Source organism: Hyaena hyaena, unplaced genomic scaffold (assembly GCF_003009895.1).
Source record: "Hyaena hyaena isolate Hyena2069 unplaced genomic scaffold, ASM300989v1 scaffold_10, whole genome shotgun sequence".
NCBI lineage: Eukaryota > Metazoa > Chordata > Mammalia > Carnivora > Hyaenidae > Hyaena > Hyaena hyaena.
The window spans coordinates 4,808,141-4,821,361 of NW_024080642.1; the positions used below are offsets into that span (position 1 = coordinate 4,808,141).

At 36.4% G+C, this 13,221-nt stretch overlaps 1 protein-coding gene across 2 annotated transcripts in view; it reads right to left on the reverse strand.

Moving 5' to 3' along the window:
* SSH2 (slingshot protein phosphatase 2) overlaps positions 1-13,221 on the reverse strand; it is a 253,270-nt gene that overhangs the window by 146,770 nt on the left and 93,279 nt on the right. For both annotated transcript variants that reach the window (XM_039252544.1, XM_039252533.1), the window contains one exon: positions 6,155-6,198. In XM_039252544.1, the coding sequence (XP_039108475.1) occupies positions 6,155-6,198 (44 nt within the window). The remainder of the gene's footprint in view (positions 1-6,154; positions 6,199-13,221) is intronic.

Below are 13,221 nucleotides of genomic sequence, written 5' to 3' on the forward strand. Positions count from 1 at the left end.
ACAAAGGAGGCAAGAATATGCAATAAAAAAAGACGACAGTCTCTTTAATAAATAGTATTGGGAAAACTGGACAGCTACATGCAAAGGAATGAAACTGGACCAATTTTTTTATACCATATACAACAATAAACTCAAAATGGATTATACACCTAAATGTGAGACCTGCAAACTTAAAACTCCTTGAAGAAAACATAGGAATTAAGCTCTTGGACATTGGTCTGAGCAACGTTTTTTTTTTTTTTTGCATCTGTTTCCTCAGGGCAACAAAATAAAAAATAAACAAATGGGGCTGTATCACACTGAAAAGTTTTTGCACAGGGAAGGAAATCATCAACAAAATGAAAAAGCAACTTCCAACTGGGAGAAGATATTTGCAAATGATATAACCAATATATATATAAAGAACTTACATAACTCAATATCAAACAAACAATTCAATTAAATAAAGGGCAAAGGACTTCTTCCCCCCCACACACCCTTTCCCCCTTCATATGCTTTCTCTCTCTCTCAAAAAAAAAAAAAAAATTAAAAACAGAACTACCATATGAACCAGCAACTCCACTTCTGGTATTTATCTGAGAAAAACAAACATACTGTATTTTAAAGTGCCTAACTTATCTGATTTCACAGGTTCACAGGTGGAGAGAAATTTCTCACCTATATCTGATTTAGATGAGATGGTATTTACATGAAACTTTGGACTTCAGACTTCAGAGTTGATGCTAAAATGAGTAAAGCTTTTGGGGCTGTTGGGATGTAATGAATATATTTTGAATGTGAGAAGAACATCAAACTTTGGGGGGCAGAGTGGAATGTTATGAATTGAATATTTGTGTGCTCCCCCAATCCATATTTTGAAGCCCTAATCCTGTGAGACAGTATTTAGAGATGGGAGCCTCTGGGAGGAAATTAGGGTTAGATGATGTCATGATGATGTTATGAGACTCCCATGACAGGATTAATGTCTACATAGGAAGAGACCAGAGCACCCTCTTTCACACAGCCATGTGAGGACACAGCAAGAAGGCAGCTGCCTGAAAGCCAAGAAGTAGCTCTCACCAGGAACTGAATCTCTCAGCTCACTGATCTTGGATGTCCCTGCCTCCAGAATTATAATAAATAAATTCCTTCTGTTTAAGCCACTCAGTCTATGGTATTTTGTTATAGGAGCCTGAGCTGAATTAGACATGTTGTTCTTTTTGTCATGGTTGTGGTTGAGTTGTAAGAGTTCTTTATATATTCTGGACGTTGCCCTCTTACCAGTTATATGATTTGCCAAAGTTTTGATGTAGCTTAATTTATCTATTTTTGTTGTTGTTGTCTGTGAACATTGGTTTTTAAGACCTCATAGTTTGGGCTAATTATATTAAACTATTACTTTTAACTTATGAATTTCCCAGTAAATGGCATTTGGTTAAAATAAGAGATAATTAGGGGCCCGTGGGTGGCTCAGTCAGTTGAGTGACTCTTGATTTCAGCTCAGCTCATGATCCCAGATTTCAGCTCAGGTCATGTGGGATTGACCCCCATGTCAGGCTCCACGCTCAGCACGGAGATATTCTCTTTCTCTTTCTCTCTCTGTCTCTCTCCCCTCCGCCTCCTCCCCCTCTCACATGTGCTCCCTCTCTCTCTCTCTAAAAGAAAAATAAATAAATAAAAGATAATGAATATCTTTATTACCTAGAGCTTCATCAGTTTTAATAATATGCTGTTTACTATTCAATTCTCTACCACAAACCACAATTGAATCTGCAAACTGAAAAGATGAGTTCAGGCATGCTCAGTGAAATGATGGTAACTAAATGCTGGTTTATTTTGTGGTAAGTGATGGAGAATGCCAGAATTATCTGTAGTGGTCAAGCATACGAAAAATCTACATCTTACACACCATCTAGCTGTAAGGGGCATTCAAATGGCACTTAAAAATTTCTTTCCTTTGAATTAGACTACAATTTAGTCTTAGATTTAGAAGTAGCCTGGGAAACATACTGAATGTAATAAATTACAATAGACAAGTAAATTTTTATTTTTAAAAATGGGTGCTAACAGATATTTCTTCATTTCTTATTTGTATTTATTTCACTCATTTCTTTTTTTTTTTTTTTAATGTTTTATTTATTTCTAGGAGAGAGAGAGAGACAGCGTGAGCAGGGAGGGTCAGAGAGAGAGGGAGTCAGACTGAAACAGGCTCCAGGCTCTGAGCTGGCAGTCAGCACAGAGCCCGACGCGGGGCTCGAACCCACGAACCGCGAGATCATGACCTGAGCGAAAGTCGGACGCTTAACCGACTAAGCCACCCGGGCGCCCCTATTTCACTCATTTCTTATTCTTATTTGTATTTGTATTTCTATCATTTCTTAAATGATCTTTTTTCTTATTAATAGAAGAAGTCTACAAAAGCCCTCTGCTAGTCATATTAATGATTTATTGCCAACAACTTTAAAAACAGTGATCTTTATGGTTCTTAATGGCTTGACAATTTGGTGCTGTGAATGAGATTAAACTTGCATTGCTTCATCATTATGTAATTTTTAACAACAATTATCCCAGTAGACGCCAAGTCAATACAGAAAGCTGAAAATTAACCCAACAATCATTACATTTGGCCTACTAGAAAATTTCAGAATCTTTTGGAATTCTTTTTTAACTCTAATAGGAAAAAGTTTATGATGCCTTTATAGTGCCTCTGGTAATTTCAGCAAAAAAATTTTTCTGGGTTTCTCTCCCTTAGCCCTAGGCAAAAGAAGGACCTGTCATTGTCAGATCTTCCCTAAGAGAAAGTGAGAAATTAAGCTTTAAGCCAAATTTTTCATGCTAACCAAGACAGAAGAATATTGTCAATCAGCCTGTTACTGATGAAAAGAAACCATTTTTACATGAAGTTATAGTTTATCAGAGTGGCACACATCAACAAACCCTTGATAATTCATCATTAAGGAAGCATTCTCTTTAGCCAGCTCTTCCACATTGAGCATGCCTATTGTATCCGTTCTCTGTATGGTGCAGAATGATTCATGTGATTGAGTTCAGAGGATGAAAACATAAAAAACATTTATCTTTTTATTTTTTCTTTTAATTTTTTATGTTTTATTTTATTTTTGAGAGAGAGAGAGCATGCATGTGCACATGAATGAGCAGGAGAGGGGCAGAGAGGGAGGGAGATGCGGAATCTGTGCTGTTCTGTCAGCACAGAGCCCTATGCAGGGCTTGAACCCACAAACTGCAAGATCATGACTGGTGCTGAAGTTGGAAACCTAACCAACTGAGTCACCCAGGTGCCCCAAATTTGGTAACATTTACATGATCATCTAGAACTTACCAGGACTGTTTCTTGTGGAAAAAAAGTTGTTTTATAAAACCATTTAAAGGAGATAACAAAAATATTATCAGATACTTCCTAAATATCTCTTGTATTTTTTTTCTTTTAATGGCAGTAATAGGTACTGGTACCCTTTTAAACACATGCCTGCTACTTTATGAGTATTCACTGTATTTGAAGGATTGGTAAGTTGCTCTATAAACTTTGTATTTAGAAAGTAAAATATTGATCAATCTGTAAGAATTTAAATTATCTATCATAACGAATGACAAACCTAAGTACAAAACTGAAGGCTGAAACGTTCAGTTGATATTTTCCTAAAAGGTAATAAAAACTTACTTTTTTTATTACTCAAGATAGTTGTGGAGACTTGGGTCAAAACTGGGCTAATATTGGCATATCTGCACTTTCTTAAAGCAATCTACCATTGTATGTATGTATCATTGACATACAACATTCTATTAGTTTCATGTATACAACATAATAAAATCTGCCATTTTATTTTATTTTTTCTTTTTTAAACATTTTATTTATTTCTAGGAGAGAGAGAGAGACAGCGTGAGCAGGGGAGGGTCAGAGAGAGAGGGAGTCACAGACTGAAACAGGCTCATGGAGAATTTTAGTGTTTGAATTGTCATTCAGTGTCAGTTTGAGATAATTGTTTCTTGTCCGGAATAAATAAATATTAGAGCCGGAACTATAATAATGGCGAAAGCATAGGAAGTTGTAGTTTTTACGTAGTTAGGATACAAGTTGTTTTTATACACTTGAGTGTTAGCTATGATGATCGGCAAGAGTAGAATAAGTATTGCTGTTATGATAAGAGAGCTAAATAGATTTATTACTTTTATTTGGAGTTGCACCAATTTTTTGATTCCTAAGACCAACGGATCACTTCTATCCTATAAAAGTTGAAAAAGCCATGNTTATTTATTTCTAGGAGAGAGAGAGAGAGAGAGACAGCGTGAGCAGGGGAGGGTCAGAGAGAGAGGGAGTCACAGACTGAAACAGGCTCATGGAGAATTTTAGTGTTTGAATTGTCATTCAGTGTCAGTTTGAGATAATTGTTTCTTGTCCTGAGTAAATAAATATTAGGGCTGGAATTGTAATAATGGCGAAAGCATAGGAAGTTGTAGTTTTTACGTAGTTAGGATACAAGTTGTTTTTATACACTTGAGTGTTAGCTATGATGATCGGCAAGAGTAGAATAAGTATTGCTGTTATGATAAGAGAGCTAAATAGATTTATTACTTTTATTTGGAGTTGCACCAATTTTTTGATTCCTAAGACCAACGGATCACTTCTATCCTATAAAAGTTGAAAAAGCCATGATTTTAAGCATGGGGGCATGAATTAGCAGTTCTTGCGTACTTTTTCGGTAGACAAGAAGGTTCAATCTTCTATTACCAGATTCACAATCTGGTGTTTTGTGTTAAACTATGTTTACAGTAAATAGGTCCTAGAACGATCTTAGGATTGAGCGAGAGGAGTAGTAGTGGGAGGAGGTGCAGGGCTATTAAGGCATTTTCTCGTGTAAATGATGGCTTGATATTTTTAACATGGCTTGTTTGTTTCCCCCGTTGGGTCGTGATTAGTATATATAGAGAGTATAGGGCTGTGATGATGATGTTTGTTCCTATGAGGGCGATGGTGATATTGGATCATGAAAAAGATGCTATTACTACAAATAATTCTCCTAGTAGGTTAATCGTTGGCGGAAGAGCTAGGTTTGCTAGACTGGCTAGTAGTCATCAGGCAGCTATTAGTGGCAATAGGGTTTGTAATCCTCGTGCTAGGATTATGGTTCGGCTGTGTACGCGCTCATAGTTTGAGTTTGCTAGGCAGAATAATATGGATGATGTGAGTCCGTGGGCAATTATTAGGGCTGTTGCTCCTATGTAGCTCCATGGTGTTTGGATGAGTACTGCTACAATTACTAGGGCCATGTGGCTTACTGATGAGTATGCAATTAGGGATTTTAAGTCTGTTTGGCGGAAGCAGATAGAGCTTGTTATAATTATGCCCCACAGGGACAATATTAGGAATGGGTATGCTATTTGACCGGTTAGAGGGTTTAGTAGTACAGTAATGCGTATTATTCCGTAGCCCCCTAGCTTTAGAAGTACGGCTGCTAGGACTATTGATCCGGCAATAGGAGCTTCTACATGTGCTTTGGGAAGTCATAGGTGTAGTCCGTACAGGGGTATTTTTACTATAAAGGCCATTATGCATGCCAGCCATAGGAAAATATTGGATCAAGTGGTTGAAATAGGTTTGACCCAGTACTGTGCGATTAGGAAGTTTAGGGAGCCAGTTGTGTTTTGGATATATAATAGTGCGACTAGTAAAGGTAGTGAGCCCACTAGGGTGTAGAATATAAAGTACAGTCCTGCATTAAGTCGTTCTGTTTGGTTACCCCATCGTGTAGTAATAATTAGAGTGGGTACGAGTGTAGCTTCGAATAGGATGTAAAATATGATAAGTTCTGTGGCGGTAAATGTTATGATTAAAAATAGTTGAAGGAGGGTGAGTATGGTAATGTATAGCTTTTTTCAGGTGATGGTTTCTTTTGATAGGTGATATTGGCTGGCTGTCAGAACCACGAGGGGCCAGAACCCACGAACTTCGAGATCATGACCTAAGCGAAAGTCGGACGCTTAATCAACTAAGCCACCCAGGTGCCCCCCAATAACTGGATTCTTAAAGCGATTCCATTTTGAGAGACCAATTAAGCACCTTGGAAAACTGGGATAAGCCAATCAGACAAGACTAAGAAATAATTAGACAAAAAAAATTAAGTACAGAAATGCTATAGGATATAATAAACAAACATACCTCCTGGGCTGTGACCGGCATTCTTCCTCCCCACTGTCTGCCTCCTGCATAAACAGGAAAAAGATTTAAAAAATTATTAAAAGCTGAGATCTCATATCACAATATCAACAATGCAATTTCACTAAGCTTTATATGTAGGAGCATCTCATTTATCTTGTGCACTTGAACAAATTCTCTTACAAAATAGCAACTTCAACCCAGAAGGTTGATATGTATCAGTAGAATTTATTTCTGGAGGAAACTTCAACAAACACATTTTATTGGTAACAAAATACTAATAATTAAAAGAACTACCTCTGAAAACCAACTAGAGATGTTATGCTATTGTTATGTTACTTCAAATTAAAAACAAGTGGGCATTCTGATTACCATGAGCAAATCTCATCAAGATGACCAATTAATAATTCTGATACCCAAACAAACACCAACCTAAACAATGAGCACCACTTCACTAAATGCTCACAATCAAATCACCAACACTATCATCATCAACATAATGGCTACTACTTATTGAATATTTGTAATATGCCAGGCACCTTGCTCAGCACTTTAAAGAAGGTTCTAAAACACACACACACACACACACACACACACACACACACACACACACACTAGGATAAATATCTTCAATCAATAAAAAAGCACTGAATCATAGTTTAATTACAATATTTAGTTTTCTTAATAGCACATAAAATAATTGAGGGTGTTATAATATGGCAATTTAGACTCAATGAAATATGGATTTTACAGATGAAGAAAATGAAATCCGGAAAGAGGAAGTAAGTATTGTTCATGGAAATTCACATGGTAAAGTAGAATAAAAACTAATAAAATACTGCCTCCCAACATACTGAAAAAGCTTACCCTTCCCTGGCCTAGGTCAGGACTTAAAAGGTAAGATATTATACAGATTTTCATGGACACAAAAATATTGACATAAAGGTGAGAAAAGATGTAAGAAATAATAATACTAAGGCGCAAAAGTTTTTCATTAAATTTGCTCCCTGACATTTTACTTTAGGTTTTTGGTCACTTTTGTGTTTTATGTTTGGCAAGCATAAAAACTGGAAAAGAAAAATAATTTCAAACAGTATGTGTACTGTCTGCCAATGAGCCACCTATATTTTTGAGTTTATGGAACTATCTCCATTCACCTCTGTATCATTGTCTCCATTCCTGGGAAGCCACTATCATTTAAAACACTACAATTTTTAGAGGCCCCCAGGTGGCTCAGTTGGTTAAGCATCTGACTTCGGCTCAGGTCATGATCTCACAGTTTGTGGGTTCGAGCCCTGCGTTGGGCTCTGTGCTGACAGCTAGCTCAGAGCCTGGAGCCTGCTTCAGATTCTGTGTCTCCTCTCTCTGACCCTCCCCCACTCGTGCTGTCTCTCTCTCTCTCTCAGAAATAAACAAAACATTAAAAAAAAAAACTCTACAATTTTTATTCCCATTTTATTTTCTTTTTTTAAAAAATTCTTTTAATGTTTTTATTTTATTTTTGAAAGAGAGAGACAGAGTGTGAACAGGGGAGGGGCTGAGAGAGAGGGAGACAGAATCTGAAGCAGGCTCCAGGCTGTTAGCTGTCAGTGCAGAGCCTGATGCCTGGCTCGAACTCACTAAGTACGAGATGGTGACCTGAGCTGAAGTCAGACGTCAGACGCCCAACCGCCTGAGCCATCCATGTGCCCCATTCCCATTTTAATTTCATTATTGATTTCAGGCATACCTATTACTTTCCACAAAGGGAAGAACATAGCAGAGACTCTACTCACAGGGGGAAGAGAGGTTAAATGTCATTGTGTGCTAAACTATTTGCCTGTAGGGAAGGTTTAAGGTTCAGAAGTATCACCTTTAGGGATCAGAAAGAAAGGTATAAAAGGAAAAGAATTGATTATCTCTAGAGTCAATAGTCAGAACCTGGAAAGTTTGCAAGAAACAAAATGAAAAGACTCAGATAAGCAAATGTAAATGTTAGATTTTGGGGCCCAAACGAACTATAATTAATAGAAATGATTTCTTATAATCTCATTTTTCTTTTTTTTTCTTTTCTTTTTCTTTTTTTATTTTATTTCTAGGAGAGAGAGAGAGAGAGACAGCATGAGCAGGGGAGGGTCAGAGAGAGAGGGAGACACAGACTCTGAAATAGGCTCCAGGCTCTGAGCTGGCAGTCAGCACAGAGCCCGACGCGGGGCTCGAACCCACGAACCGCGAGATCATGACCTAAGCGAAAGCCGGACGCTTAACCAACTAAGCCACCCAGGCGCCCCTAATCTCATTTTTCAAACAGTGCTTCATAATTGTTATTACTGGTTAATAGAACTCAACTTCTGATATATTTTTATCACATTTTTAATTGTATGAAAAGTTATATAAAGGTTATATTTAAGATAAATGTTAAGTTATGGGGTGTAATAAGACAATGAATACCTGTGAATACCATTCCACTTAAGAGCTAAAACAGTACGAATAACTTTGCATCTCTGTGCAAAGCTAATAAAACTATCCCCCATTCCTATCCTCTCCCAATATGTGGCTACTATCTTGAATTTTAAGTATCATTTTCTTGCTCTACTATAAAAAAATTTCAAATGTACAGATTGAAAAGTCTTGTAGGTAATCTGTATATTCACCATATATATATTCTACCATTAATATTGTATATACTTGCCTTATTACATGTTATTTTTCTGCCCTTCCATCAATCCATCTTATTTTTTTATGCCTTTCAAAGTAGGTTACAGACATCAGTACATTTGTCCTTAAATGTGTATAATTAATTAGAATTCAGTATTATAGTTTTTTCTTTTTACAGTAAAATTTATATACAATGAAATGCACAATGAAGTGCATCATTCAATGAGTTTTGAAAATTTATGTATCTGTGTAACCCAAACTTCTATCAAGAAATGAAACATTTTTATCACTTCAGAAATTTGTCTTATACCTCTTCTGTCAACACCTGGCACTAACCACTCCTAGAGGCAACCACTCTTTTGATTTTTCTAAAAACTTCTCCCCCCAAATTAGTACACAGCATGATTCCATTTACATGATTCCACTGTTCATATAAATAGAATCATATAGTATGTACTCTCTTGTGGGAGGCTTCTTTTACGCAGCATTATGTTTTAAGGTTCATCCATGTTGCATTTAGCAGGAGTTCATTTCTTTTTATTCCTGAGGATTCCATTATATGAATTCACCAGTTTGTTTATTCATCTCCTATTGATACATATGCTTGGGGTGTTTGAATTTTTGTCCATTATGAATAAAGCTGCTATATGAGCATTCCTTTGTGGATTTTTGGTGGAAATATGTTTTTGTTTCTCCTGGGTAATGGGATAGATGCATGTATAGTTTTATAGGAAAGTGCCAGGCCTTTTTCCAAAGTGCTTGTAACACTTTACACTTATCAACAATGTATGAAAGCTGCAATTACAGTTTAATTAGCAATTTTCTTCTCCAGTGGTTATTGTTTTCCATGTCCTCAGAAACTTTTGCTTAGCATTCAGTCACAAAAATAATCTATCATATATTTTTTTAAGATTTAAAAAAAATTAAGCCATCTTTCTACCCAACATGCGGCTTGAATTCACAACCCTAAGATCAAGAGTCACATACTCTACTGACTGAGCCAGCCAGGTGCCTCTCTACCATATTTGGCTTTATGGTTTTATACTTAGGGTCTATGACTCATTCTGAATAAACGTATATGGTGTGAGGTAGGGGTGAAGAGTGAGGTTCATTTTTTTCCCACATGGATATCCAGTTTTAAGTACCACTTGTTTATGACTTTCCTTTCCCCATTGATTACTTGGCTTCTTTGTAAAAAATCAAATGATGATATAGGTGAGGTCTACTTCTGGGTTCTTTATTCTGTTCCATTGACCTATTTGTCAATCTTTATGCCAGGACCATAAATACATAATCAAGATAATTGTACTTTATAGTAAGTTTTGAAGGAAATATAAATCTTCTAACTTTATTCTTCTCTTTCAAGATCGTTTTATCTACTAGTAAAACTTTTTGTCTTGAAATCTACTTTATCTGATATTAATATAGCCACTACAGACTTATTTATGCTCACTATGTTGAGCATATTTATGCTCACTGTTTATCCTCTGTGCTTGCAAGACTTAATATTTTAAAGAACGTCTCATAAACAAAACATAGCTGCATCTTGCTTTATTTTAATTTTATCCATTGTAAAAATCTTAGCCTTTTATTTTTTCTTAAAAAAGCTTTTTTAATGTTTATTTATTTTTGAGAGACAGAGAGGTAGAGCAGGAGCGGAAGGGGGCAGAAAGAGAGGGAGACACAGAATCCAAAGCAGGCTCCGGGCTCCAAGCGGTCAGCACAGTACCTGATGTGGGGCTCAAACTCACAAACTATGAGATCATGACAAGATTCAAATCTTGAATACAATGGAATACTACTTGGCAGTGAGAAAGAACGAAATCCTGCCATTTGATCCTGCCATTTGCAGCAACATGGATGGAATTGGAGGGTATTATGCTAAGTGAAATAAGTCAGAGAAAGAGGGATATCATGTTTTCATTCATCCACATATATGTGGAGCTTGAGCAACTTAACAGAAGACCATGGGGGGAAGGAAGTGGAAAAAAATAGTAACAAACAGAGAGGGAGGGAGGCAAACCATTAAGAGACTCTTAAATACAGAGAACAAACTGAGGGTTGATGGGGGAGGGTGGCGGCAGGGGAGAGGGGAAAATGGGTTATGGGCATCAAGGAGGGCACTTGCTGGGATAAGCACTGGGTGTTGTATGTAAGCAATGAAGCACGGGAATCCACCCCAAAACCAAGAGCACACTGTATATACTGTATGTTAGCCAATTTGACAAATTATATTAAATAATAAAAATAAAAACAAAATCTTGAAAAAGAATGTAATTTAAAAAAACAGTTGAATAAAAAAATAATGTGAAGAGACAGAACCAATAAATTAAAATAAAATTCTAAAAAATATTCAAATAACACAAAAGAAGGTAGAAAAGGAGTAACAGAGGGATAAAAATGTAGGTGACAAAAAGAAAATAAATAGTAACGTTGTAGACCCAAATCTAACTATATCAAGTTACATTAAATGTTAATGAACAAAATGCTACAATTAAAAGGCAAAATGGCACTTGGGTGGCACAGTCAGTTGGTTAAGCATCAGGCTCTTGATTTTGGCTCAGGTCATGATTTCATAATTTGTGTGTTTAAGCCCTACATCAGGCTTTGCTCTGACAGCTTCGAGCCTGCCTGGGACTCTCTGTCTTCCTGTCTCTCTGCCCGTCCCCCTGCTCATACACGCAAGCTCTCTCTCTCTCTCAAAATAAATAAATACACATTAAAAAAAAAAAAAAAGACCTTTAAAGACTGTATTATATGTATGTAGTCTTCCCAATATGCTTTTTTAACACTAAGTATTATGCAAACAAGATTCATTCACTTATTCATATAGCTATATTTCATTTTTAGTGGGGCAAAATACTTAGATTGTTTCCAATTTTTGGTGACATCAACCATGCCGCTACAAATGTTCTTGTAAATGTCTTTTGGTCTACATGCATAGGAATGTACCAGAGAGTGGAACTGCAGGGTTACATAGTAAACAAAAGTTAACATTTACAAGATAGTCCCAAGTTATTTTCCAAGGTGATCGTGCTAATTTATACTGTCACCAGAAATATATTACTAGCCTATTACTAGCTTCATACTCTTATCTTTATACCTAAAATGAGCAGGCCAAAAGGGAGATAATTCAAATTATTTTCAGTTCTTTGGTGGATTTTTTTACCTAAGGGAATTTTGGTTAAAGTATGTGGAGAAGTAAAAAAGCAAAAATACTCTTGGTGCTTCCTTAGGGGGCATACACAGTCAAAACCATTTATTGAGCATCACTATGGGCCAAGTGCTTTATATATTATTTTATTTAATGTGCACCATAATGGGACTTGTTCAAAGTCATGATGCCAATAATTGGTATAGTTAGGATTTGAATTCAGGTCTATCTTTCTGCTATAATCACGCTTCCTCTAAACTAAGAATCTGACATTAATACCTAGATCCAGAGATGGGGCTAGGCAGTGAGCCATAAAAGAAAGCATTTCTTTTTTCAGGACTTATAATAAAATAATATCCTCTGTCATTTTTCTATGACTTCAACACTTTAAAATAGTGCCAAAGGAGTGGAAAATTCCTTTGGCACATGCACACAAAAAAACAAGCCAGAGTAGTGTTTCTTTTGTTTCTTTTTTTAAAATAATTTTTAATGTTTATTTTGAGAGAGAGAGAGGAGAGAAACAGAACATGAGTGGGGATGGGGTGGGGGGAGAGACAGAGAGAGAGAGAGAGAGAGAGAGAGAGAGAGAGAGAGACAGGATCTGAAGCGGGCTCCAGGCTCCAACCTGTCAGCACAGAGCCTGACATGGGGTTTGAACCCATGAACTGTGAGATCATGACCTGAGACGAAGTTGGATGTTCAATCAACTGACTTCCCAGGCACCCCCCAGAGTAGTGTTTCTAACATAAGCTCCTCAACATTTTTTCTTTCTTATTTATTATTACAATCATCATGAAAATGAATGATTTGCTTGAAACAAAGAAAAACTCAGCTTCGTATATAGAACAACTTAGTGTATACAAGGCATTATAGGCCTTAGAGTAAAATGGATTTAAAAGGAATGACAAAAATGCTCGATTATGTTTTTTTCAATAGAAATTCATTGCGCAAAATGTAAAGATAAAACACTGCTTATTCAATAAGTCATATAGTTACCTTGAACAGTGGCAATTAAATGGTAGCTAAAGGTAGAATGCTTACTATTCTAGTCTAACAAGTGCATATGACAGATATAACCAACTACCTTGTCATGTAACTTCACACACTGTTAGAAACAACCAAAAAAAGCCAAATAGTCAACCTGCTCAGAACATTAAAAATTACCAGGGGAAAAGTATTGAGATAGTTCTTAGTTTCTTAATGTCTAACATGTAAGGAGATCTACTTAATTAAATGACAAAGTACATGTTTGTTGTTCTTTTTATATTCCAGGGTCCTA